The sequence below is a fragment of the Myotis daubentonii genome, chromosome 1 (genome assembly GCF_963259705.1).
Source record: "Myotis daubentonii chromosome 1, mMyoDau2.1, whole genome shotgun sequence".
NCBI lineage: Eukaryota > Metazoa > Chordata > Mammalia > Chiroptera > Vespertilionidae > Myotis > Myotis daubentonii.
The window spans coordinates 46943632-46971170 of NC_081840.1; the positions used below are offsets into that span (position 1 = coordinate 46943632).

At 38.4% G+C, this 27539-nt stretch overlaps 1 protein-coding gene across 11 annotated transcripts in view; it reads left to right on the plus strand.

Moving 5' to 3' along the window:
• Nucleotides 1-27539, plus strand: part of HERC1 (HECT and RLD domain containing E3 ubiquitin protein ligase family member 1) — a 193038-nt gene that overhangs the window by 130841 nt on the left and 34658 nt on the right. For 6 of the 11 annotated variants that reach the window (XM_059698824.1, XM_059698814.1, XM_059698867.1 and 3 more), the window contains exons 41-57: nucleotides 5480-5596; nucleotides 5794-6025; nucleotides 7008-7132; nucleotides 8134-8354; nucleotides 9620-9888; nucleotides 10566-10618; nucleotides 11378-11578; nucleotides 13456-13630; nucleotides 16446-16716; nucleotides 16852-17065; nucleotides 18123-18379; nucleotides 20065-20192; nucleotides 21361-21488; nucleotides 22291-22491; nucleotides 24179-24309; nucleotides 25374-25573; nucleotides 25944-26049. In XM_059698824.1, the coding sequence (XP_059554807.1) occupies nucleotides 5480-5596; nucleotides 5794-6025; nucleotides 7008-7132; nucleotides 8134-8354; nucleotides 9620-9888; nucleotides 10566-10618; nucleotides 11378-11578; nucleotides 13456-13630; nucleotides 16446-16716; nucleotides 16852-17065; nucleotides 18123-18379; nucleotides 20065-20192; nucleotides 21361-21488; nucleotides 22291-22491; nucleotides 24179-24309; nucleotides 25374-25573; nucleotides 25944-26049 (3029 nt within the window). The remainder of the gene's footprint in view (nucleotides 1-5479; nucleotides 5597-5793; nucleotides 6026-7007; nucleotides 7133-8133; nucleotides 8355-9619; nucleotides 9889-10565; nucleotides 10619-11377; nucleotides 11579-13455; nucleotides 13631-16445; nucleotides 16717-16851; nucleotides 17066-18122; nucleotides 18380-20064; nucleotides 20193-21360; nucleotides 21489-22290; nucleotides 22492-24178; nucleotides 24310-25373; nucleotides 25574-25943; nucleotides 26050-27539) is intronic. The other 5 variants (XM_059698883.1, XM_059698902.1, XM_059698863.1 and 2 more) reach the window with 3 other exon arrangements.

The following is a 27539-nucleotide window of genomic DNA, read 5'->3' on the forward strand; positions in this document are numbered from 1 at the left end:
TTTAAAAAATTTTGAAAAATTTTTATTTAATTACAGTTGTCATTCCATGTTATATTAATTTCAGGCATACAGCATGGTGGTTAGACATTTATTTAACTTAATGAATTGATCCTTTTGATTTATCTAGTACCCACCTGGCACCATACATAATTATTACAAAATTATAGACTGTATTTCCTTTGCTGTGCTTTATATCCTGGTGACTATTTTGTAACTACCAATATGTACTTTTAAAAAATATGTACATTTTTATTGATTTTAGAGAGAAAAAAGGAGAGGGAGACAGAAACATCAGTGAGAGAGAAACATCGGTCAGCTGTCTCCTGCATGCCCCCTACTGGGGACCCAAGCCTGCAATCTGGGCATGTGCCCTGATTGGGAATAGAACCGTGACCTCCTGTTTAAGGGGCTGATGCTCAACCACTGGGCCAATCTGTACTTCTTACTCCTTTCACCTTTTTCACCCATCCCTTTAGTCCAGCTTCCCTCCCATCTGGCAACCATCCTTTTGGTTTTTTTCTAATAATATAGGTATTTTTAGTGCTACGAATTTTCCTCTAAACAATACTTTTGCTACAACTCAAACATTTTGAAATGCTGTGTTTTCATTTTCATTCAGTTTAAAGTACTTTCTCATTTACCATAGTATCTTCTTTGGCATAATTAGAAGTGCAGTATTTTGTTTCCAAATTTGGGGAAATTTTTCAAATACCTCTATTCTTGATTTTTAATTTAATTTAATTATCATCAAAGAACATACCTTGTACAATTTGAATTTTTTAAATTTATTTTTTAAAATTAAATCTTTATTGTTCAGATTATTACAGTTGTTCCTCTTTTTTCCCCCCATAGCTCCTCTCCACCCGTTCCCCGCCCCCCCCCCCGGCCCTCACCCCCCTCCCCACTGTCCTCATCCATAGGTGCACAATTTTTGTCCAGTCTCTTCCCGAATCCCCCACACCCCTTCCCCCCACCCAAGAATAGTCAGTCCATTCTATGTCCCTGATTCTATTACAACCGCCGGTTCATACTGTTCATCAGATTATTTATTCCCTTGATTTTTAGATTCACTTGTTGATAGATGTGTATTTGTTGTTCATAATTTGTCTCTTTACCTTTTTCTTCTTCTTCCTCTTCTTAAAGGATACCTTTCAGCATTTCATATAATACTGGTTTGGTGCTGATGAACTCCTTTAGCTTTTTCTTATCTGTGAAGCTCTTTATCTGGCCTTCACTTCTGAATGATAGCTTTGCTGGATAAAGTAGTCTTGCTTGTAGGTTCTTGGTATTCATCACTTTGAATATTTCTTGCCACTCCCTTCTGGCCTGCATAGTTTCTGTTGAGAAATCAGCTGACAGTCATATGGGTACTCCCTTGTAGGTAACTGATTTTCTTTCTCTTGCTGCTTTTAAGATTCTCTCTTTGTCTTTTGCTCTTGGCATTTTAATGATGATGTGTCTTGGTGTGGTCCTCTTTGGATTCCTTTTGTTTGGGGTTCTCTGCACTTCCTGGACCTGTAAGTCTATTTCTTTCACCAGGTGGGGGAAGTTTTCTGTCATTATTTCTTCAAATAGGTTTTCAATATCTTGCTCTCTCTCTTCTTTCCGACACCTCCATAATTAGGATGTTGGTTCGCTTGAAGCTGTCCCAGAGGCTCCTTACACTATCTTCGTATTTTTGGATTCTTTTTTCATTTTGTTTTTCCGGTTGGGTGTTTTGCTTCTTCGTATTTCAAATCGTTGACTTGATTCTTGCGATCCTCTAGTTTGCTGTTGGGAGTCTGTATAATATTCTTTATTTCAGTCAGTGTATGCTTAATTTCTAGTTGGTCCTTTATCACAACCTCGAGGGTCTCACTAGATTTCTTGAGGGTCTCATTAAGTTTATCGGTGGTTTCTAGAAAATTCTTGAAAAACCTTAAAAGTGTGGTTTTGAACTCTATATCCAGTAGTTTGCTTTCCTCCATTTCTGTCATTTGTGTCTTGTTTCTTTGTCACCGCATTTTTTTTATGCTTCGCTGTGTTGATATAGTGGCTTTCTGTGCTAAGTGTCCTATAGGGCCCAGTGGCTCAGCCTCCCCAATTACCTGAGGTAGACACTCTTGGTGCACCCCCTTGTGGGCTTTATGCACAGTCTTGTTGTAGTTAAGCCTTGATTGTTGTAGGTAACACTGGGAGGGATTGACCTCCAGGCCAATTGGCTGTGAGAATCAGCTGTGTCTGCAGTGAGAGAACTTCTGTGCTGGAGACACCCCTCCGGGGCAAGACTTGCTTCAATGGGGCTTTGGTGCTCACTGAGTCTGCCCCCTGAGTGTGTCCTTTATGGATCTGAGGAGCTGCAATCTGGATGGTCCCACTCTGACCACCAGGCACACTGGCTCCTGGATCTCTAAGGAGGTGCTAATCTAGCCTCTGCCTGAGGCTATCCAGCAGGAGCCAGTTTGAAGCAATGCAAGTTGCCCTGGAGCCTTGGGCCAGCTGCAGTTTGTTAGGTTATTATCAGTTTGCAAAGGGCCAGGCTTTTCATATGCAAAAGCCTCCGTGCACGGCTTGGGTGGGGCGGGGTCCCAGGGGATCAGCAGGGCAGAGCAAGCAGTTATGGCTGCTCTCAGTCCTGCCCTCAGAGGCCCTGCTTCTCAGTGTCCCGGCAATCGCTGCAAGCACCCCTGAGAGAAAGCTACCCTCGAGTTCCGACTGATACCAGACAGTCCAGTTTCTCCCGTATGAGTCTGGGTCCCCAGAGACTCACCGGAACTGGAGCTCAGAGCTTGAGACTCCCTCCTGATTGCAAAAGACAACCCTGTACTCAGCCGCCAGCCCTTCTGCATGCGCCTCTGTACCTCTGTATTTTACTTCCGCACCGCACCTCCTCTGAGTCTCGGTATGCTTTTTTCTTTCCTTCTAGTTGTAGAATTTCCACTCAGCCAGCCTTCCTGTGGTTCTGGATGATGTCCGTTTCGTCTTTTAGTTGTATTTTTGAAGTGGTTGTGCGAGGCAGCAATCTCCGGTGTTTACCTATGCCACCATCTTCTTTTTAAATTTATTGATACTTGTTTTATGGTCCAGAATATGGTCTGTTTGAAATATATTCCACGTGCACTTGGGAAAAGTGTGTATTGTGCTATTATTGAGTGGAATGTTCTATAAATTGTTGGTTAGGTCAGGTAGGTTTTTAGTATTATCTAAGTCAGGGGTCCTCAAACTTTTTAAACAGGGGGCCAGTTCACTGTCCCTCAGACTGTTGGAGAGTCAGACTATAATTTAAAAAAAAACTATGAACAAATTCCTATGCACACTGCACATATCTTATTTTGAAGTAAAAAAACAAAACGGGAACAAATACAATATTTGTATTTGCATGTGACCTGCGGGCCGTAGTTTGTGGACCCCTGATCTAAGTCTTTGTTATTTTGATTTTTGGTCTACTTATTCTATAAGTTATTGAGAGAGAGGTGTTAAAACCTCTGTTATAGTGGATTTGTCTATTTTTCCTTTCATCGATCAGTTTTGTTTCATGTATTTTAAAGCCTTGTCTTTGGGTCCATAAAAATTTAGTATTCTTATGTCTTCCTAATGAATTGACCCCTTTATCATTATGTAATGACTCTTTTTATCCCTGGTATTATTATTTGCCCTTAAATCTGTTTTGTCGGGTATAAATATAGCCACTTCTAGTTTTTTTCATTAGTGTTGGGTGGTATATCTTTTCCCATCATTTTACTTTTAACTTATTTGTGTCTTTATATTTTAAGTGGTTTTTGGAAAGGCAGCCTATATTTAAGTCTTGCCTTTTAAAATCCAACCTGATGTTTTCTGCCTTTTAATTGGGGTAGATCATTGACATTTAGTGTGATTATTGGTATGGTTGGGCTTAAATTTACCATCTTTCTGTTTATCTCACCTGTACTTTTGTCCCCTTTGTCTACTTTCTTTGGATTAAATGATTTTTAAAAAATTTTATCTCCTTTGTTGGTTTATTATACTTTGTATTATATTTTTAGAATTTACTTTTAGGTTTATAGTATACACCTTTAATTGTCACAGTCTATCTTTAAGTAATGTTTTACCATTTCATGTATACTAACAGAATCTAACAACAGTGTGCCTTCATTTCCCTTTTCTCAGCCTTTGTACTTTTGTTGTAACACATTTAACTTCTACATATGTTATAAAGCCCCATAATACATTTTTATTATTTTTGCTGTAAACAGGCAATTATCTTTTAAGGAGATTCAAAAACTTATATATATACTAGAGGCCCGGTGCACGAGGTTTGTGTACTTAGGGGGTCCCTTAAGGAGATTCAAAAACTTACATATATGCTAGAGGCCCGGTGCACGAGGTTTGTGTACTTAGGGGGTCCCTTAGCCCAGCCTGTGCCCTCTTGCAGTCCGGCACCCCTCAGGGGATGGCCTACTGATGGCCATCCATAGCACTGCCATGGAGGCAGGAGGGCTCCTGCCACCACCGCTGTGCTCGCCAGCTGTGAGCCCGGCTTCTGGGCTTCTGGCTGAGCTGCGCTCCCCCTGTGGGAGCACACTGACCACTAGGGGGCAGCTCCTGTGTTGAGCGTCTGCCCCTGGTGGTCAGTGCACATCATAGTGACCGGTCTGCCATTCCGTCAATTTGCATATTACTCATTTATTATATAGAATAGGATTATATTTACTCACATATTTACCAGTTCTGATATTCTTTATTCCTTTATGTAGATCCAGATTTCCATCTGGTGTCATTTCTTTCTGCTTGAAAGACTTCCTTGTAGCGATTTGCTGGTGATGAATTATTTTGTCTCTTGTATGTCTGAAAGAGTTTATTTCACCTTAATTTTGAAAAATATTTTTACTGGTGTAGAATTCTAGATTGACAGGCATTATACCACATACCTGGCCTATAATCTTCAAAGTACCTAAGTGATTGAAGGATACTGAAGAAAAACATGAAAACTAAATAAATGCAAAGGGGATCCTAGAGAGGATCCTTTGCTGTGAAGAACATTACCTAGACTTTTGGTGAAACTGGAATGAGATATAGAATAAGTGATAATATTCTTAAGTTCCTGACTTTGATGGTTGTGTTGTGGTTATGCAGGAGAATGTCCTTATTTGTAGGAGTTACATATTAGCGTATTCAGGGAAGATTGTCTGAAAAAAAGTCTCAGATGGTTCAGGGGTGAAATAATCCATTGTGCATTCTTGCAAATGTCTGTTAAGTATGAAATTTTTTGTAAGTAGGTAACTATTTCAAAATAAAATGTCTTATATTATTTCAGTAGTTTTATTTTGTATTAGCAGGTTTATCTTTATGAAAAACCATAATCTATAACAGGTTTAATAATAGTTATACATTTAATGAATTCTTGCTAGAGTAAATTTTCGTTGAATTTGAACTACATTAAGAAACTTATAGTTACACGGAGAAGACTTTATTCATGTTATATAGTGATATTTAGGTCTTTACTTCTCTTTCTTTTTCTCAGCCTTGTCAGACCCAAGCAGTAGACTTTCAACTTCTCCTCCTCCTCCAGCAATTGCAGTACCCTTGTTGGAAATGGGGTTCTCCCTCCGACAGATTGCCAAAGCCATGGAAGCCACAGGTAGAATAAGTTTTTATATGTCAGTATATACAGATATGAGAAACTTAATCTTATTAAGGGCAATATTTTTTTAAGAGGCCATAAAGCTTGGTAAGATTTTTAACATCAGGTTTAGTTCAGTGACATCATAACAGACACTAGCATGAATAACTATTTTGCCCAAAGTCAATATCAGACTTGTTTTTCCCCCTGTTCAGGTGCTCGAGGGGAGGCTGATGCCCAGAACATCACTGTCCTTGCCATGTGGATGATAGAGCACCCTGGGCATGAGGATGAGGAGGAGCCTCAGTCAGGCAGCACAGCAGACTCAAGGCACGGAGCAGCAGTTCTAGGCAGTGCTGGGAAATCAAATGATCCCTGTTATTTGCAGTCACCAGGAGACATACCATCGGCTGATGCTGCTGAAATGGAGGAAGGCTTTAGTGAAAGGTGAAATTCCCATCCTCCATATTTCTGTTCAGTGTGTTATAAATGGTACCCCCAAAAGCCCCATTTGTTTCCCTTTTATAGAAGCTTCTAATGGTATGTAAAGGTGATAGACATATATGAAAAGATGGACATTTTAGTTTCAAGTTAATGTTTCTGTGAAGGGGAAGAATGACATAACCATTTTATCTTGAAGGGATGTTTTCAGGGAAAGAAGGAAAAAAGTTTATGTAAAATTGATCTGAAAAGAGGAAACTGAAAAATAATTTTCTTTCATATAGGTGATATGAAATACAATGTTCATTTTAATATTAGCAATTGATTTAATTAATGCATTTGATGGAAATGGACTTTTAAGCTTTTTTAACTCTTAAAATAGATTTATATTTTTATTCTTTAGTTTCTAATATCTGTACAATATACCCTTTTTAAAATCTGTGATAATACCTAGCCCAAAATGATCTATAATATATTTTATAGTTCTTCCTAAAATCTTCCTCCTTCATCACTTATGACTTTAAATCTTAACTTTTCATTTTAGCTCATGAAGTCATATGGTTACCATGGCTTGCACCTTATGTAATATACAGACCTTTCTGACAAGATTAGTGAATATTTTTGTAATTTATTTTGAAATACTTGTTTTTCTTATGCAAGGATGCACAATCACTTTAATTTTTAAGTATTTAATCATTTAGAATTTAGTTAAGGCCATTGACCTCGTTTCAATTTGAACATGCATTAAGCATCATTTCATTGTTGGCATAATTCAAAATCATATAAAATTATTGCTCATGGCAATGTGACACATTTAAAACTTAGGATCTTTACCAGGGACAAAAGATATGTTTCAAAGTTTTATAACTATATTTTATTCTCGGTAATATTTGGAGAAAAAAGTACCCTCACAAGCAAGCATGCACCTTTTCCTTCTATTAATGATCATTTTTAAAAATCCATGTTGCTTTCAAACTTACACTTACAGCCCTGATAATCTGGATCATACAGAGAATGCAGCTTCTGGTAGTGGACCACCAACTAGGGGTCGCTCAGCAGTAACACGAAGGCACAAGTTTGATTTAGCTGCTCGCACATTGCTAGCAAGAGCAGGTAATTATATGTTTCACATCCTTCTCTTGGTTATAGTATTATATAGCTTGCTTTTATATTTTAAAGTAAATGTAAAAGGAATGGTACAGGCAATGTAAACTAATGATACTAAGTACTCAGTTCCTCCACATTAACAGTGACTATTTTCATATTATTTTCAGTGTATTCACATAGTTTTCAAAAATTGAAACCACAGTATACATTCATAGATTTATTTTTAAGTTCCCTGAGGGTGCAGAAGGACTGGTTATTTTTAGACACTGAGAAATTTCATAAATGCTCTCTGTGGTCAAGCAACTTACAATTTAAGACGTGAAGATGCACATTTAAAATTTAATATTAATAGTGAGAACAAGCTGAAAAAGTACACAGTACCAAAGAAGTAGGCACTGGCTTTTCTGATGTACTCTGTAGACCTTAGGGCTTCATTACTAGGTAAGACCCTAGATAAGCAAAAATAGATTTCCTCATTAAATTAATAAATACTTCTAGGATTGTGTTCTGGAGGGTAAGTTATAGAGAACCTATTTTCCAAATTAAATATTAAGATACATAATTTGTCAAAACAGAGTTTGATCCTTGAAATATTAAAATATAAATAGTGATTCCATGATTTATGGGAACAGAGGCAAGTTCTAAAAAATATAGGATGTATAGTTAATATACAATATAATGAAGAGACCCATGTAAAAAAATAAACCTAAAGGAACAATAACAGCCCACATTCTTGGGTGTTTTTTAATTTAACAAACGTCATGAAGTATTTTACACGGATTATCTTATTTAAACCTATCAAGAGCCCTGCCAGGTGTGAGTGCTGCTGTCCTCATTTTAAAGAAGAGGAAGCAAAATTGATAGGTATAATTTTATGTTTATGGTCTGGAATCCAATAAGTCAGCTGAGATAGGCTCTCACCTGCATGCATGGCAATTAAGAATTGGCACAATATTCAGAATTATTTTATACATGCAAATAAAATACCTTTTTTGTTTTGTTCTGAGCGGGGTTATACCGCTCTGTGCAGGCCCACAGGAATCAAAGTCGGAGAGAAGGAATATCTTTGCAGCAAGACCCAGGGGCATTGTATGACTTTAATTTAGATGAGGAATTGGAAATTGATCTTGATGATGAAGCAATGGAAGCAATGTTTGGACAAGACCTGACCAGTGAAAATGATATTCTGGGAATGTGGATCCCAGAGGTACTGGATTGGCCTACCTGGGTGTGTGTGACTGCAGCGGGGGCTGCTCTGACTTATTTTCCTGCCCTCTTGTTTATGCAGCTTACTAATAACAGCCTTGCCTAGACTTGTAACACGGAAAATTTTTACATCTCATCCTAAAGTTTGGGGCTCTAATGGTTAATGTTACTTTCATACTTGCAAACTAATAAGAAAAAGTCTCTCTTTTTGCTATTTCTGTGCGATTTTATTGCTTCTCTCTCTAGACTAGATGAATAGAGCTGTATTATGGTAATATTTGATTTTAATATCAAAGATAGATTACAAAACAGGCATCACGTCTCAGTTGACTGCTGGGTATATAACATGGCTGCTGTTTTCACCTTGCTATCTGAATGCATGCTCTTCTCCTTCAGGTTTCATTTAATCACTGTTAATGCCTCATTCTAGGAACCAGTGCCACCTAGATCTTATAAATACCTCTATCCAGGGTCAGGGTACGTGGTGGGTTTGTATGTTTACATTATTTAGCATTATGCTTTTATAGCAGTGAAACTGAAAAGTTCACAGGTCTAAGTCCTACAGGAAAGAGCATCTACCACAGTGGTTCTCAACCTTCCTAATGCTGTGACCCTTTAATACAGTTCCTCGTGTTGTGGTGACCCCCAACCATAAAATTATTTTCGTTGCTACTTCATAACTGTCATTTTGCTACTGTTATGAATCGTATTGTAAATATCTGATATGCAGGATATATTTTCATTGTTACAAATTGAACATAATTAAAGCATAGTGATTAATCACAAAAACAATATGTAATTATATATGTGTTTTCTGATGGTCTTAGGCGACCCCTATGAAAGGGTCATTCGACCCCCCCAAAGGGGTCGCGACCCACAGGTTGAGAACCGCTGATATACCGTTAGGTTAATAAGATAAATGAATCCTAATAACTTCTTAGAAATTCAGAAAATAGATATGCATGTTATGACTAGATTAAAGAAAGTAATTTTCATTAGAGGGATTTAAAAAAAATCATTTGAGCTGGGGCAGATGGTCATTTTTATTAACTCTCTTTTCAGTAGGATAGTCACTTTTATTAGAGAGAGGAATGGCAAAAAAAACCACTTTAAGATTGTATGATGTGAATTTGGATTTGAAAGAAATTTCTTATATAGCATTAATGAACATATTGCAAATATTCCAGCATAAGTAAATAAAATAGTTAATTTAATATCAATAATCTGTTGACCTCTTCTTAATTTTGTTAAATTGACTAATAATTTGATATGTAATCATTTGTGCAGCATGTTTGTGAGTCTGAAGACAGGGAAGAAGTGGTGGTGTGTGAACTGTGTGAATGCAGTGTTGTCAGCTTCAATCAGCACATGAAGAGAAATCACCCAGGCTGTGGGCGCAGTGCAAACCGCCAGGGCTACCGCAGCAATGGCTCCTATGTTGATGGCTGGTTTGGTGGTGAATGTGGGAGTGGAAATCCATACTACCTGCTCTGTGGCAGCTGCAGGGAAAAGTACTTAGCCCTGAAGACCAAATCCAAGACCACAAGTTCTGAAAGGTACCTTGAAATTGTATGGAGATCCAGTCCCCCTGAATGATAGTCTCTCTCATTAAAGACATGGGAATAGTAGCTTTTTTCATGTTAGGAGTTACTTTTTAACATTTCCTAAAGTCCTGTGATTGCTGGATTGGGAGCAGGAAGGATGGTGGAGGTTGAGGAATTCATGTTCCTGTCAGAGCTGGGGACCTGTAGTCCAGGAACAGTCGTTTATCCCCAGGTCCTTCACTGGCGTTCGTGTTACCTTTGACTTGTTGACAAATTGTGGGTAGGATCCTTGCCTTAACCTTTTGGAAGCTTAATATATATTTATTGATTTTTTACAGAGAGGAAGGGAGAGGGATAGAGAGTTAGAAACGTCGATGAGAGAGAAACATCGACCAGCTGCCTCCTGCACACCTCCTACTGGAGATGTGCCTGTACATGCCCTTGACCGGAATCGAACCTGGGACCTTTCAGTCTGCAGGACGATGCTCTATCCACTGAGCCAAACCGGTTAGGACATAGTACATATATATATCAATGGTTTTTATTACATTAGCCCATAACATGAAATACACTTCTTTATTTTGTGTTGCTTTATTAATGACCTTTTAAAATGTTCTAATGACTTAATTTGCATTTTTGGGTACTAACTGTTTTATGTAAAAACACACTGTTCTTCGTATTTGGTGCAGGTACAAGGGACAAGCTCCAGATCTAATTGGCAAGCAGGACAGTGTATATGAAGGTAGTTGTTTTGAGAGCTTCTTTATTTTACATGTATTTTTATGTATACCTTCTGCTTAACATCTGGTTACTAAAATTTACCTTCATGTGTTTGTATTTATGTACATGTTAACTTAAATTGTCTCTAAAAAGCTCAAGATAGTTTGATAGCATCAGCCCTAGTTTTAAAAAGTTAAAGCAAAAGAACCTGGTTGAAATACTAGTTTTACCACAAAATGTGAATTTCTGTGTGGCATTTTGTTTTCAAAGTAGAAGAAGTGTATATACATGTTCAATATCCTTGTTGAGGAAAGTAAAAAAAAAAAAAATTGAAGCAAGCATCAGTTTATCTAGAGCATTCATTTACTTGAAACAATTATTTCCTAATGATTATGGACAGGGTTAAAAACTCTTTGTTGATCCTATAACAATATTTTTTATTAGTTGAAACCTTCATTACCAGCTGTAACATTTGCTATTGCCTTGGCTGGGGAGAAGTCAATGGGGAAAAAAGTAGACTTATTGTAATACTTTTAACAATAAAGAATTAAGGGGGGAAAAATAAATGGATTTGACTGCTTTGACTGCCTTTCCCATCTAGTCTCCCTATACCTTAGGAGAGCAGTTTGTCAGCTCACCAGAAGATGGTGCCATAGTACATTTTGTGGGCACTGGACTTTTAGTTCATCTGCATCTTAGACATATCTTACAATAACAATTGCTAGCAGAGTCATATCATGTTTATATTCACATACTATACATATGTTTATTTAAATTCCAGAAGACTGGGACATGTTGGATGTTGATGAAGATGAAAAGCTAACAGGTGAAGAAGAATTTGAATTACTTGCTGGACCACTTGGTTTAAACGATCGACGTATTGTACCAGAACCAGTTCAGTTCCCTGACAGTGATCCATTGGGAGCATCAGTAGCAATGGTTACAGCCACCAACAGTATGGAAGAGACTCTGATGCAAATAGGTAAATTGACATGCTAATTGGCATGGATTTCATAGAGTCTATATTTATTTATTTTTTAGATAAATAATAAGACAGTAAAGGTAAATAATAAGAAAAAGGATTCAACATTTTCTCACCCCATCAAGTATTTTGAGCCAGTTGTTTTAACATATTTTGAAGGTATAATACAATATTAAGGTTTGATGTTTGTGTTTTTTATGAAATAGTGAAGTGTTAAAAAATTGATAAAATATAAGATTTTTTTAAAAACTCTGTGATAAGAGAATCCTGGAACTGATTAGAAACTATTTTGCCAACTTTTTTTATTTAGGTGCGAGGGTGTGGTAACTTTGCTATAGGGAATACAGAATAAAGAATTGGGACAGTATTGATGACCCTTTATGTGTAAAAAGCATGCTTTTAAAACCATGTCTTTTCTGTATTTGTTAATATCAGTAGATGTGATACATGAGCAAAATAAATAAAACCAAAATATTTTAAGAAGCATGTTTCTTTTACAATAGACTAGAGGCCTGGTGCACAAAGTTGTGCCCAGGTGGGGTCCCTAGGCCTTGCCTGCAATCAGGGCTGATCGGGGCTATCTCGTCCAGTCCCAGTCAGGGCCTGCTGGCCAGGGGGAGGGCCTGCTGGCCAGGGGGAGAGCCACGAGTCGTTGGCAGGCCAGCCGGCCGGGTTGGGGAGGGACCAGGGGAGGTTGGCTGGCTGCAGGAGGTTGGCTGTGGGAGCACACTGACCACAAGGGGGCAGCTCCTACATTGAGCATCTGCCCCTTCGTGGTCAGAGCATGTCATAGCGACTGGTCGACTGGTCATTCCGGCTGTAATGGTTGCTTAGGCACATACACACACACACACACACACCCTAGAGGCCTGGTGCATGAAATTCGTGCATGGAGGGGTGTCCCTCAGCCCAGCCTGCACCCTCTCCAATCTGGGATCCCTCTCACAATCCAGGGCTGCTGACTCCCAACCACTCGCCTTCCTGCCTGCCTGATTGCCCCTGACCGCTTCTGCTTGCCAGCCTGATCACCCCCTAACCACTCCCCTGCCAGCCTGATCAATGCCTAACTGCTCCCCTGCTGGCCAATTGCCCCTAACTGCTCCTTTGCCGGCCTGATTGCCCCTAACTGCCCTCCCCTGCTGGCCTGGTCATCCCCAACTGCCCTCTCCTGCAGGCCTGGTTGCCCCCAACTGCCCTCCCCTGCTGGCCTGGTCGCCCTTAACTGCCCTCCCTTGCCAGCCTGATTGCCCCTAATTGCCCTCCCCTGCTGGCCTGGTCCCCCCAACTGCCCTCCCCTGCAGGCCTGGTCCCCCCAACTTCCCTCCCCTGCAGGCCTGATCGCCCACAACTGCCCTCCCCTGCGGGCCATCTTGTGGTGGCCATCTTTGACCACATGGAGGTGGCCATCTTTGTGTGTTGGAGTGATGGTCAATTTGCATATTACCTCTTTATTATGTAGGATAGATTATTTTTTTTTAAATATATTTTATTGATTTTTTACAGAGAGGAAGGGAGAGGGATAGAGAGTTAGAAACATCGACGAGAGAGAAACATCGATCAGCTGCCTCCTGCACATCTCCCACTGGGGATGTGCCCGCAACCCAGGTACATGCCCTTGACCGGAATCGAACCCGTGACCTCCCAGTCCGCAGGCTGATGCTCCATCCACTGAGCCAAACCGGTTTCGGCAGGATAGATTATTGATTTAGAAATATCTATTTCTCCCAAGGACTTTTCTGATTAACAAAGTTCCAGATGAGCAAAACACTTTCGTTTTCTGTATTTCCTTGCAGCCTGGAACCTAGAAAATTTGCAGTAGTCCAGATACTTTTTCCTTACTTACCATGTTGAGAACTAAACAAAATCTTGTTTTTCAGGTTGCCATGGCTCGGTAGAAAAGAGTTCCTCTGGGAGAATAACATTAGGTGAGCAGGCAGCTGCCTTAGCAAACCCTCACGACCGAGTGGTGGCTTTAAGGAGAGTGACTGCTGCTGCTCAGGTACTTCTGTCCAGAACCATGGTCATGAGAGCGCTGTCTCTTCTCTCAGTCAGGTAGGTGTTAGTTTGTGTCAAGTTATGCTAAGTTAGCTTCAAGAATATGTTAGACTGGAGTCTGGTATTGTTGGGAGAATGAGATAGAATTTTTAGAAACTTAATATCTACTATTAAATGACACAAGTTGGACATAGTCATCATTGCTATTTATTCATTCAGTCATTCAGTTAATACTTGGCACTTCTTAGGTAGAAAATAATGCCATTATAGTAACTGAGTCAACTGCTAACATTTTATTATCTGAAATGGGAAACTCAGACTGTTGATCCATTTGGTACAAGGTAGAAATAAAAGATCAAATGAGTTTTTCTGCAGAATTAATCAACTGTGTAGCTAAGTCAACCTGCAGATTCCATCATGAAGACTTGCCATGTTCATACTATGGAGTAAAAAAGGGAACAGAGCCAAAGAGTACCTGAAAGTCATCCATTTAAGAAATGGTTAAGCTAGGGTATTTAACTGTCATTGAAGATAGAAGGACCCTGAAAAAAACTCAAAATAAAATTTAGATAAGACTATGTGGTATTGGCTTAAGAATAGATAATTTGGACAGTGCTAGAGAAGAGTTCAGAATCTGACCCACATCTATAAACACTTGATTTATGGATTGATTTATGACACTGTTTATACTGCAGAGCAATGAGGAAAGGATGGTCTTTTCAATAACCTGGGCTAAGTCAGATGGTTTACTCACACTATAAAACAAATATTTCCAAGTGATTCTTCCATCTAAATGTAAAATGTAAATCAATAATATTTCTATAAGGTAACATAGGAAGAACTTATTCTTGATTTTGGGACAGGCAGAGATTTCTTAAGCAAGTCACAAAAGACATTCACCATAAAGAAAAAGATTGATATATTGAACTACATTAAAAAAGAACTTCTGTTCAGCAAAAGTCATTAAGTCAGAAAGTTTTTTAAAAAGTCACTAAATGGGAGAAGATATTAGCAATGCATATAACCAACAGAATATATAAAGAATTCCTATAAATCAATAAGATGAAGACTTACCCCCCAAAATGGGCAAAATACCAAATAATACAAAAGAGGATCTCCAAATGGCCAATGAACATGAAAGATGAATTGTTCAATCTCATTAGTTTTCAGAGAAATGAAAACCAATGAGATACTACTACATACCCATCAGACTGACTAACTTTAAAACACTGAGGGAACAAGGTGAGCATGAGGATGTGGAACACTTAACACTCTCATACACTGCTGGTGAGGAAATAAATTGGTACAACTACTTTGGAAAACTGTCTGATGGTACAGTGCCAACTGAAGGTGAATATTAACATATTCCATGACCCAGACATTCACTTCTGGGTATACATCCAATAGAAATGCTGACATATGTACACCAAAGACATAAGCAAGAACAAACACAGCAGCACTATCATAATAGCACTGTGCTGGAAATCACCTGATTGCCATCTGTATGGATAAATTAATTGCAGTACATTTTATTTATACATCAATGAAAATGAATAACCACTTCTGTGATGTAACAACATGGATGAATCTGTTACAAGTAGTGCCTTGAGCCGGTCCATCCTTGCTGTTTCCAGGGACCTGGCATATATGGCATACGGTTCTTAATATGTTTGCTCACCTTCTTGGCGCTGTGTTTTAACCAAGGTCACCTCTCAGAGAAAGGTTGAATCCCCAGGTAGGGATTTTCCCCTGCAGTTAGGGAGGGAATAAAACCCCTCAACTAAGTGCCAGGCGGGTAATTAATCCCTTTAACTACGAACAATCATGCTTAAACTACATAATCTTTTCTCCCTGGAATGGAGATAAGAAACGCCCTAACCTTTGTAATAGAGATTGATAGGATTGAATCAACTGGTATAAATACAGTTGTAAGAAGACAGAAAGACACAGAACTTAGAACAAAGGGCTTGGAAGACAGGACCAAGAGAGACAGAGCCTAGGCACAGAACCTACACAGAACGTTCTCTAGGGACAGAAGAACTTCGCTGGCGAGAGCATGCCGGAGGATCCTGGACAGGGACTGGCCTCGGAGCCTGGAGGCGGAGCCTGGCGAGAGAACATGGCAGGGGATCCTGGACTGAACCTGACTGCGGAGATTGGCAGGAGAGCCTGACTAGAACCTGGTGACTGGACCTGCCTGGAGAACCTGGACAGAACCTGGCTGGAGATCCTAAGCAGAACCTCTCTGGAGATCGAGACCAGAACTTGGCTGGAGATCCTGGCTAGGCTGCTGATCAACTGAACGCTGTCTCCGTGTCATTCCTTCTTTGCCGACTCCGTCTGCGCCTTTGGGGACCCCTGGACCCGCTGGGGCTGGACCCCAGCAAAGTAGTGTTGAACAAAAGAAGCCAGACACAAAAGAATACTTTATTATTTTAGTTATACAAAGCTCAAAAACAGGTCTGACTGATTTATGGCTTTAGAAGTGAGGATAGTGGTTACTTTAGAGGGCCCAGTGACTGAGAAGGGCCCAAGTATGCTTCTGAGGACCTGGCAATGTTCTCTTCTTGATCTGGAAGTTGCATGGGTTTGTTCAGTTTGTGAAAATTCATGATTTGTGAACATTCCTGTATGTTATACTTTAGTAATTCAGTTATTCTTCAAGTATACATCAATGTATTTTTTTAAGTTTCAGTAACAGTTTCTAGTGGACATAATATTTTTGGACATCTCTTAGGAAATGTATGATTAGTGATAGTGCAGCATGCCTTTAATTTTGTTTTTTGTACTATGGATGATATGTAGGGCTCCAAACAGTCCCTTAAGAAAACTTTTATTTTTATCCATCTGAAGTGTTTTTCTTTCCTGACAGTGGTTCCAGTTGTAGCCTGGCTGCTGGTCTTGAATCTCTGGGGCTTACAGATATCCGAACGCTCGTTCGATTAATGTGCTTGGCTGCAGCAGGGAGAGCTGGCCTCTCCACCAGCCCTTCTGCCATGGGAAGCACCACAGAACGCTCACGAGGTGGGCACAGCAAAGCCAACAAACCCATCTCTTGCCTGGCCTATCTGAGCACAGCAGTGGGATGTCTGGCATCAAACACACCTAGTGCTGCAAAACTCCTAGTGCAGTTGTGTACACAGGTAAGCTAGTTTCCAGTGCTTTTCTAGTTGCTTTGCTTATTTCTAACTGATTCTTAAAAGAGCCTTTTGAGATAAAATCTTTGTTCCAAAATTATATGTAAAAATTAAACCTATTTGTTCCAATTGCCTCTTCAGAACTTGATTTCTGCTGCAACAGGTGTAAATCTAACTACAGTTGATGATCCAATTCAGCGAAAGTTTCTACCCAGCTTTCTCCGAGGAATTGCTGAAGAAAATAAGCTTGTGACCTCCCCAAACTTTGTTGTAACTCAGGCCCTTGTGGCATTACTAGCAGACAAGGGGGCCAAACTGAGACCTAACTATGATAAGTCAGAAGTTGAAAAGAAAGGTAACTTTCATACCATTTAATTTATGCAATCTTCTAATTGATTTGTATGATCTAATCAGTTTGATTAATGTTTTTTAAAAATGTGTTTTTCATTGCTCTATATGGTGAATTACATAACATGTATACTTAAGTTTAGATCATAAAAGTACATGAATACTTTTTCAATGTACATGAAAATAAATACTAGAAAACATACCATATTAGTCTTGTTTGATTAGATAATTTTTATTAGATTATGGTTTGAGTCAACATAGATCAGTGATTTTCAACCTTTTTCATCTTATGGCATGCACCAACTAATTACTAAAATTCTGTGGCACACCAAAAAATATGTTTTTTGCTGATCTGACAAAAATAATAGATATAATTTTGATTCATTCACATGGAACAGCTATTGTGTGGGCTGTTGTCATTCTTTTTATTTGACTATCTAAGGGAAAAGAGGTCAGTGCCCCTGACTAAATAGTCAGGTATTGCATGTTATAAAAATTCTTGCAGCACACCAGTGTGTCGTGATACACTGGTTGAAAAATCACTGCCATAGATAATAACCCTGATAGGTTTTCTTAATAAAATTTAGATAATGGCAGTACTGTTTTTCTCTTAGGACGATAACGCTGTGAAAGGAGTACTTAATCACTGCTGTCTACCTTTCTTTTTATAAAGACCATGTGGTCAAGAGAGATGGGCCTTAGGATCTCAGTCCAGTCCCTTGACTCTGTTAAGGTCACTTTTGAGCAGCAAAGGCCGAATTCTTATTTTTTAGGGCATGCTGCCTTTGCCCTAGCCTTAAAATTATTTTTGCTGCATTCTTAGTCTGTGTGTCTTTAGAGTAAAGACTATTTATTGATTGACGAATATAAATGTACATTTGCAGTGAATCAGATTTCTTATAGAGTTTGATGAGATAAATGTTTATTATTTCTTGTATGCATTAGTTAGTGAAATGATTGCTTGCAAAAGTGCTAGTTATTAAAAGATATGGGTTAACCCATTTTTGTTTGTTCACTACCACCAGCTCTCACCGGGGTATCATTTCATTGTTTTGTTTAAGCAGGTTTAACTGCTCAATTGTATGTCCATCCTTCCTATGATCCTTCTGCTGTAGGCCCTCTGGAGCTGGCTAATGCCCTGGCAGCTTGCTGCCTGTCCTCCAGGCTGTCCTCACAGCATAGGCAATGGGCTGCTCAACAGCTTGTGCGCACTCTTGCTGCACACGACCGTGACAACCAAACTACTCCACAAACACTTGCTGATATGGGAGGAGATCTCAGAAAATGTTCTTTTATCAAGTTGGAGGCTCATCAGAACAGAGTATGTATTTTGAGTCCCAAGTGTGCTGATTGCTTTATGTAAGATAAAATAGTTTCTGCCCTTCTCAAAGAGCTCAAAGTTTACACATCTCTTCTCCCCCACCCCCCCGCCCCCGCACCACACACACAAAATTATCAATATTTATCTGGTAGTTACCAACTCTCTCTGTATGTTGGTTTGATATAATATTATACAAACAGGAAAATCAGATGGTGGATAAGAAGAAAACCAAAGAAATAGCCTCATAAGAGATTAAGGCTTATACATGCAAGAGGAAAAGACATTGGCCTCACTTTTTCAATATAACCCACTGGGCCTTTGAGCAGTGACAAGGGCAGTTTAGGAAATGAAGACTGGCTTCTGTTCACTAATTTTAAAATCACTTCTTGCCTGGCTGGTGTGGTTCAGTGATTGAGAATCGATCTGTGTACCAGGAGGTTCTGGTTCCATTCCCGGTCAGGGCACATACCTGGGTTATAGGCTCAATCCTCAGTACAGGGCGTGCAGGAGGGCACAGATCAGTGATTCTCTCTCATCATTGATGTTTTTATTTCTCTCTCCTCCCTTCCTCTCTGAAATCAATGAAAAAATATAAAGAAATGACTTCTTAGTATGTGTTATTTTATAAAACATACAAATATGTTGCAGTATTTATACTTCATTGAATTAAATAAACATGTTTTTATTTTTTTTTATTCTTTTTTTTTTTTATTGCTTAAAGTATTACAAAGGGTATTACATATGTGTCCATTTCCCCCCCCCCCCCCCCCCGCCCTAGACAGTCCCCTAGCCTCCCCTATCCCCCGGTGTCTCATGTCCATTGGTTATGCTTATATGCATGCATACAAGTCCTTTGGTTGATCTCTTACCCCCCTACCTCCTGCACCCCCACCCTCCCCGGCCTTCCCGCTGCAGTTTGACAATCTGTTTGAGGCAGCTCTGCCTCTGTATCTATTATTGTTCAAAAATTTATAATGGTCTCTATTATCCATGAATGAGTGAGATCATGTGGTATTTTTCCTTTATTGACTGGCTTATTTCACTTAGCATAATGCTCTCCAGTTCCATCCATGACATTGCAAATGGTAAGAGTTCCTTCCTTTTTACAGCAGCATAGTATTCCATCGTGTAGATGTACCACAGTTTTCTAATCCATTCATCTACTGATGGGCACTTAGGCTGTTTCCAGATCTTAGCTATGGTGAATTGTGCTGCTATGAACATAGGGGTGCATATATCCTTTCTGATTGGTGTTTCTGGTTTCTTGGGATATATTCCTAGAAGTGGGATCACAGGGTCAAATGGGAGTTCCATTTTCAGTTTTTTGAGGAAACTCCATAATGTCTTCCATAGTGGCTGCACCAGTCTGCATTCCCACCAGCAGTGCACAAGTGTTCCAATAAACATGTTTTTAAATTAAATAAACATGTTTAATAAATATTTCAACAGGTTTCAGATAACAAATGATTTGGTGCATAGTACTTTAAAGCTATACTTTAAATAGGTGTGTATTCATAAGCTAATTAGAAAAGAATGAGACCATGCCTATTGCATTATAACATGGATACTTTCTTTTACAATTTCATGATAGATTTATTTTTTAATTTGATAGAACTTTTTCAAATGACAGAATCATTTGAATTAAAACTTGCTCAAATATTGCTGGACATTTTCACCTTTTCTAGGTAATGACGTGTGTTTGGTGTAATAAAAAAGGACTCTTGGCTACAAGTGGCAATGATGGCACCATCCGGGTGTGGAATGTTACCAAGAAGCAGTATTCACTGCAACAGACCTGTGTGTTCAACAGATTGTGAGTGCTAACGTGACCTTTCTTATGCAACATCTAAAGTAAGAGAATTCTAAACATGCTGTATTTTGGTTGTGTTAATGTAATCAAACTGTCACTAAAATTTTTTGCAGTTTTTTTAGAATAGTCTTACTATATCCCCAATGTGTGTTTTTAAATAATCAGAACTAGAGGCCCGGTGCACGAATTCATGCACCAGTGGGGTACCCTCGGCCTGGCCTGCGGGATTGGGCCAAAACTGGCTCTCTGACACCCCCTGAGCGGTCCCAGATTGCAAGAGGGCGCAGGCCAGGCCGAGGGACCCCCACTGGTGCACAATCAGGGCGTGGGAGGTTGGCCATCTGGGGAAGGACCACCGGAGGGCTCCAGGGCATGTCTGGCCCATCTCAGTCCCGATCGGCCGGACCCCAGCAGCAAGCTCACCTACCGGTTGGAGCGTCTTCCTCCTGGTGGTCAGTGCACGTCATAGTGACTGGTTGACCCGTCGACTGTCTGCCCCTTGGTGGTCAGTGCACATCATGGTGAGCAGTTGAGCAGCCTTAGCATATCATTAGCATGTTATGTTTTGATTGGTTGAATGGACAACCAGATGACCGGACACTTAGCATATTAGTAGGCTTTTATTATATAGGATAGTATTTGGCAAGTAAAATTATTAACTACCAATATCTGGAATTACTCAGAATTAAATCAAAATCTATTATCTTACAAATAAATGTTCATTTCTGTAAAACAGTAGGCTAATATTCCATCATTCTTTAAGGATTATTTAGGAATTAGAGTAATGATATTGCTTTTGTAGTAGAAGTAGCTAACTATAGTAGGTGTTTCTTTTCTGTGAATTTACCTAGAGATCAGGCAAACAAGACTCAGTGTGTTCTGAATAGAAACCATTTACAACCCATACAGAATTAGTATGTCTTTATTGACAAATGATGTTCTATATTAAATGGTGTATGATCTAAGCATCACTCTTTTATAATTCTTTTTTTGACATTATGACAAACACTAGAATATGTGATTGTCAAATACTGCTGGCCAAGTTTTTGAAATGTTAAGACTCTGCTATTATGTACTGAGGTCTACATAAAGCCCTTACTTTAAGATTCAAGGTTTAGTTTACTTTTGGATGATGGGGATTAAAATTTCATACTTGTCTATTATTTTCTAGGGAAGGGGATGCTGAGGAAAGCCTGGGATCACCCAGTGATCCAAGTTTCTTGCCTGTTTCCTGGAGTATCAGTGGCAAATATCTAGCTGGCGCTTTGGAAAAGATGGTGAATATCTGGCAAGTTAATGGTAAGTCATGTAAATACTAAAGGCACTGTTGAGTCCAAGCAATGGCTTCCCTTCACCTTGAAACTCACAGTCTGTTAATGAACTGTGAAAATCTATGTATAATATGGTTTAAATTAAAGAGGAAGTGTTCATTTCCTGATTTTCCTTTCTTGGAGTTTCAACTAATTCAGTAGCTGTAAACTAAAAATGCTTTTCATGTACCACTAAATATTCAGAGTAGGATTTGAGGAGTAGTGGTCACTGACTTTTCAGCTATGTATTCTTTTAAAACACTTAAAAATATTTTTATTAATTATGTCTTTCACTGGTAAAAATTCTTGTCAATTTTTAATAATACCTCCCTTGAAAGTAAAAATAAATAATGTAATCCTAAACAACAAAAAAATAATGTAATCTTGGGCTTATCAGTATTTTGTTCATTTTTGCACATTTGAGGAAAGGCTATTCTATTTCACATATGTGAAGGACTAGCTAGCCTTATTGTAGGTGAATTTCTTATGTTAATTTGTTTTTTAGAAATTATTAGGAAAGGACATAAGTGATTAACATTTGTACACTATTTTCCTTTACTCTTTTTTCTACAAAGTTACCATTCTTGTTCCATTTATAGTTCTAGAAAAGCCTATTAATGTCTTAATCTAGGTCTTCTATAAATGAAGGATCTTGTCTAATATTCATTGGTAGGCTATTTTGAAAATGGGGACTGCTTTGAGCTATGTTAGAATTAAGTAGCATTTATTTTTGTTCTTGTTATTGTTTTTAAGAATTAAGTAACAAGCAGTTAACATTTCTTTCTCTTTAGGAGGAAAAGGATTAGTAGACATTCAGCCCCATTGGGTATCTTCCCTGGCTTGGCCAGAGGAGGGTCCAGCTACAGCCTGGTCAGGAGAGTCTCCAGAATTATTGTTGGTGGGGCGGATGGATGGATCTCTAGGATTGATTGAAGTTGTTGATGTGTCCACCATGCACCGTCAAGAATTGGAGCATTGCTATCGAAAGGATGGTAAATGACCAGATTTGTGTCTAGTTGGGAAAGTGATTTTCCCTAATCAAATAAACTGTGTGGTTTTTTGGGGGAACTTACTTTTAAAAATGCTGAGTGAATATTACTTTTGGCTTTGTTTTCTGAATTGTCCAATTGGCGTTTTATTTTAATTAGTCACTAAGTTGAAAGATACTTCCCTTCCAACCCATACCACAGGTCTCTATGCCAAAAGAGATCTAATCAATACTAATAAAAGAGAAAAATGGTAATTGGCGTACGACGATACCCTTTTCATTGGCTAATCAGGGCTATATGCAAATTAACTGCCAACTATGATTGGCAGTTAACTGCCAACAAGATGGCGGTTAATTTGCATATGTAGGCACAATGCAGGGAGGCGAAAGGGAAAGCAGGAAGAAGCCCCCTGCCACTGACAGTGATCGGAAACCCAGGGGGGAGCTAAGAACCGGGCCCCTAGTAGTGATATATTAGTCATTCATCTTTTGTGTATCTGAACACTTACGACAGTCTCTAAGTCTTCTTTGAAAGTTAGGAATACCCAAGAAAAAAGAGATAATCATTGGTAGAGATGAAATTGTTAACAAATGAGTGAAATTGAGGAACTGGGGGAAAGAAGAGGAGAGGGTAGTTCCTAGTCTTTCAAGAGATAGTAGGAAATCTACTTTCATTTATTTTCTCACTTTGTTCCCTTTGGGTACATAGGTATTACTAGATAGTTTTTGTTGGTTGTTTGCAGCAGTGGGCTCTTTCAAAGTTCACAGCCCTACTTTTCAGTGGTACTCTGTTTACAGAATAAAACAATTCAGGGATTTTTTAAAGTATTTTTTAAATACATTTATAGGGTTTAAAATTTTTTAAACTTAAAAAGGTATACAACAAAAAGTTTTTCTCTCATCTGCTTAGTTCCCATGTCCCCATTCTACTCACAAATAAATACTGTTTTTTACTTTTTTCTGTAGGTATCCAGTGTTATATATACTTAAAGAAGCAAATATGAGTATGCCTTGTTGGAATAGAATCTGCTTGATAGAATGTGGAAACATGCTGAGAAGGGTATATTAAGCAAAAGAAAGGACAAGGAATTTTCTTTCTATGACTTTGGCTATTTCACTTCTCAGTTTCATGGCAGATTCTGGTCCAAAAGGAAAGAACCTGGTACAATCACTTAAAATCAGCATGGGAATTCAATACTTGTCTTTTTCAATAACCACCTGAAAATAATGGAAGATTTAAAAAATGAGGTATTCCATACACCTGAAACTAATACAAAATAATACTGAATGTAAACTATAATCAAAATACTAAAATACATATACAGGATGTCCCCCAAAATGTATACACATTTGAATACCATTATTAATTCCAATGGGTTAAATCTGAAAAGAAAGAAACATCAATTGAGCTATCAGCTGTTAAAATGTATATACATTTTGGGGGACACCCTGTATATATTTTAAATGAGGTAGTCCTTGTCACTTGTAAATAACACTTGTGAAGTGGGTCACATGGAATCCTTGCAATAAGCCTACATTTTATCTAAATTCATTACAGAGATGTCTGGAAACCTACTTACAATTTTGCAGGAAGATATATTTTTTGCGGAGTCTTTTGTCTTTTTAAGTTAGATAATGACAAATGAATCACTCTCTTTTATTTTCTTTTTCTATTATTCTTATCATGTTAGTGTCCGTAACTTGCATTGCTTGGTTCAGTGAAGACAGACCATTTGCGGTGGGATATTTTGATGGAAAATTATTATTGGGGACAAAGGAGCCACTTGAGAAAGGAGGCATTGTTCTAATCGATGCACATAAGGTAAAGCATCTTTGCCAGGTGGTTATTTTTTGTGTTTCTTACTGTAGTGTTCTTTGATACTGATTTCTTTTTAAAAGTTTTTACATCAGTCACTTATGATTTAATATTTATTGTTAGCCCAGCTGGAGTGGCTCAGTGGATTGCATGTCGCCCCATGCACCAAGAGGTCACCCGTTCGATTTCTGGTCAGGGCACATGCCTGGGTTGCTGGCTCAACCCCCAGTATGGCGTGCAGGGAACAGCCAGTTGATGTTTCTTTCTGATCAATGTTTCTATCTCTCTCTCCCTCTTCCTTTCTTCCTTGAAAAAAATCAATAAAAACATATTTTTAAAAAAACAGTAAGCAGGCTTTTAATGTAAAACAAAAAATTCTATAGTTACACAAAATCTGTAAACCATGGTATATACATGAAAAAGTTTATGTAAGAAAGCCATCAAGCCAAGAGAGAAGTAAAACCAAAGCAGTAAAACCAAAGCAGTGACGGGATATCCTTGGAATATCCCGTCAGAGTACCTCCCTCTAATAAGAGAAATTCCATCTATGAGGAATGATTCCTTTACCTTAAACTAAGGTTGCCAGTTCAGATGTTTACAGGCCAGCTAGGCAAGTAACATAAATGCATGAAGCCAGGAGTTTGAAGTTGTGAAGGAGTGTTAAAAAAAGAAAGAAAGAGAGAGAGCGCAATGATAACAACCATATAAACACAAAACATGATTCTCATAAGTATTTGCTAGTTTGGTATGAGGGGTACATTTTTTTTAAAGTTTCTTCTTTTTCAAAGTTAATGTCAATAAAGATAACTTAAAAATACTAATGAGGGGTAACATTCCTTCTAAGTCAGAATTTATTTAACCAATATTTATTGAGCATTGACTACAGCAAATATGATGCAGACTTTATTAAAGGGTGAGTTGGGTCTAGTATGATTGGAAACCATATAACAGTATCTGATATGCATATAATGTTGATTTCCAAATAAGTGCTAGAATGGGTCATAAATATTGAGTTTAATATATTTGTAAAGGAAGTATTAATATGATTTTTCTCCCCTTACTGTTTTAAGGATACTCTTGTTAGTATGAAGTGGGACCCAACAGGTCATATTCTTATGACATGTGCCAAAGAAGAAAATGTGAAACTCTGGGGGCCTATTTCAGGATGCTGGTGCTGTCTACATTCACTCTGCCATCCATCTATTGTAAATGGCATCGCTTGGTGCAGCCTCCCAGGGAAAGGATCCAAGTTGCATTTACTGATGGCTACGTATGTTGTAAATGTGTGTGTGTGTGTGTGTGTTCGTGTGTACATCTGTCTTAATTTTTATGTTAATATAAACTGTTACTTGCATTACATGTGGCTTCTCTGTAGTCTCAAAAAGTTTATTGTCAGGTGTTAATCTTAAAATGTGTAACATCATAAGATCACCATAGAGAAATAAAGAATTTGAAACTTGGTATGTGATCTACTTATCTGGGTGTGATGATGTTAGAATATCAAACCTAGTTGTATTATAGCATACCTACTATAAATAAATTTTAAAATAATACTGTAGTAGTTCTATCAGTTGATATTTGAAAATATTTTTACTTCTGCATATTGACATGTTTTGGTTTTATGTGGTCATTTTTTTAAGTGGCTGTCAGAGTGGCTTAGTGTGTGTTTGGCGTATTCCACAAGATACCACACAAACCAGTGTGGCCACTTCAGAAGGATGGTGGGACCAGGAATCAAATTGCCAGGTAAACATTCTGGTGTTTTTTAAGACCTTATCTGAAACCATAGATAGTATAAGTTATCAAAGGACAAGAACCATTAAGGAAACGTGAGTAATTGTCATGCTTATGTGCTCTCTGAATTGGATTACTTTTTTGTAAGTCCTAGACACCATATTACTTGTTAAGATGATATATTCAATAAATATTGAGTGATGATCATTTATGGTAATGGATATAATCGATACCACAGATAGATGAATCCTAAATTAAGTCTTTGGTACAGTGAAATAGGAACACCACCGGAGCACACCTTATTTAAAGTATTTTCTACTGCCCTAACTGGTTTGGCTCAGGGGATACTAGAGCGTCGGCCTGCGGACTGAAAGGTCCCAGGTTCAATTCCAGTCAAGGGCATGTACCTTGGTTGTGGGTACATCCCCAGTGGGAGGTGTGCAGGAGGCAGCTGATCAATGTTTCTTTCTCATCGATGTTTCTATCTCTCTATCCTTCTCCCTTCCTCTCTGTAAAAAATCAATAAAATATATTTAAAAAAAAATAAACTATCTCCTACTGATACCAGAATTCCATCTATGAAGAGCAATTCCTTTTATCTTAAACAGAGGTTATGAATTCAAATACATGCTTACAAGGCCATCTAGGCAAATAAAAAATTCCTGAAGCTGGGAATTGGAAGGTGTGGAGAGGGTTAAAAAACACACACAAAAACAGAAGTGCACATGCTTCATATAATGGGCACAGTTGCTACAAAGCTGTTTGTTACCCTGAAGAAATAAGAGCCTATTGTTACCAAATTGTCTAATTTTTTTAATAGAAGCCCCAAATCCAGTGTTTTAAATAAAATCTCCCAATATTACACATTTTGATGCCTGACTTAAAATTCTTTAAAACACTGGGTGGCCAATCAAATTGCATCCCTGAGCTAACAGTTTGCAACTTTTGTTGCTCTTTATTTTGTTCATGACACAAACACCCCTGGAAGAAATAGGTTTTATGTCATCTTTGGATAAATGAGTACATCTGATATTATACTCTATCATAGCTAGAAGGAAGAGGAACCTTAAGGGCAGGGCGAAATGGGTAGGGAAGGATGGATAGGTAGCTTATTAATGAGAGGAAGATATCTCAAAGGTGGAGGTGAAAGCGCTAAAGGTAAATCTAGTTTGCTCTTTGTGGTAGATAGTATTTAGACACGCCTTACCTATCACACTTCTAAAACCTGCAGAACAAACACCAAATTAGACACCATATGAGAGAACCATCTGCAACAAAAAGAGGGGCCTGTTTGTATAGAGCCAGCATGTACAATTCATAAATGTTAGATGCTAAAAATGAAAATTACATAAAGCTCATGTTAAAAATTAAAACATTCATTAAGAAGTAAAAGTTAGAATTTTCCTACCTCTGAGGGATAATTAGAATTTAGAAATGTAGAAACGTCTGCCAGTTTGAAAAGTTAGGAAACAGTTTAGAAATGTATCAAAAAGGATGAAACT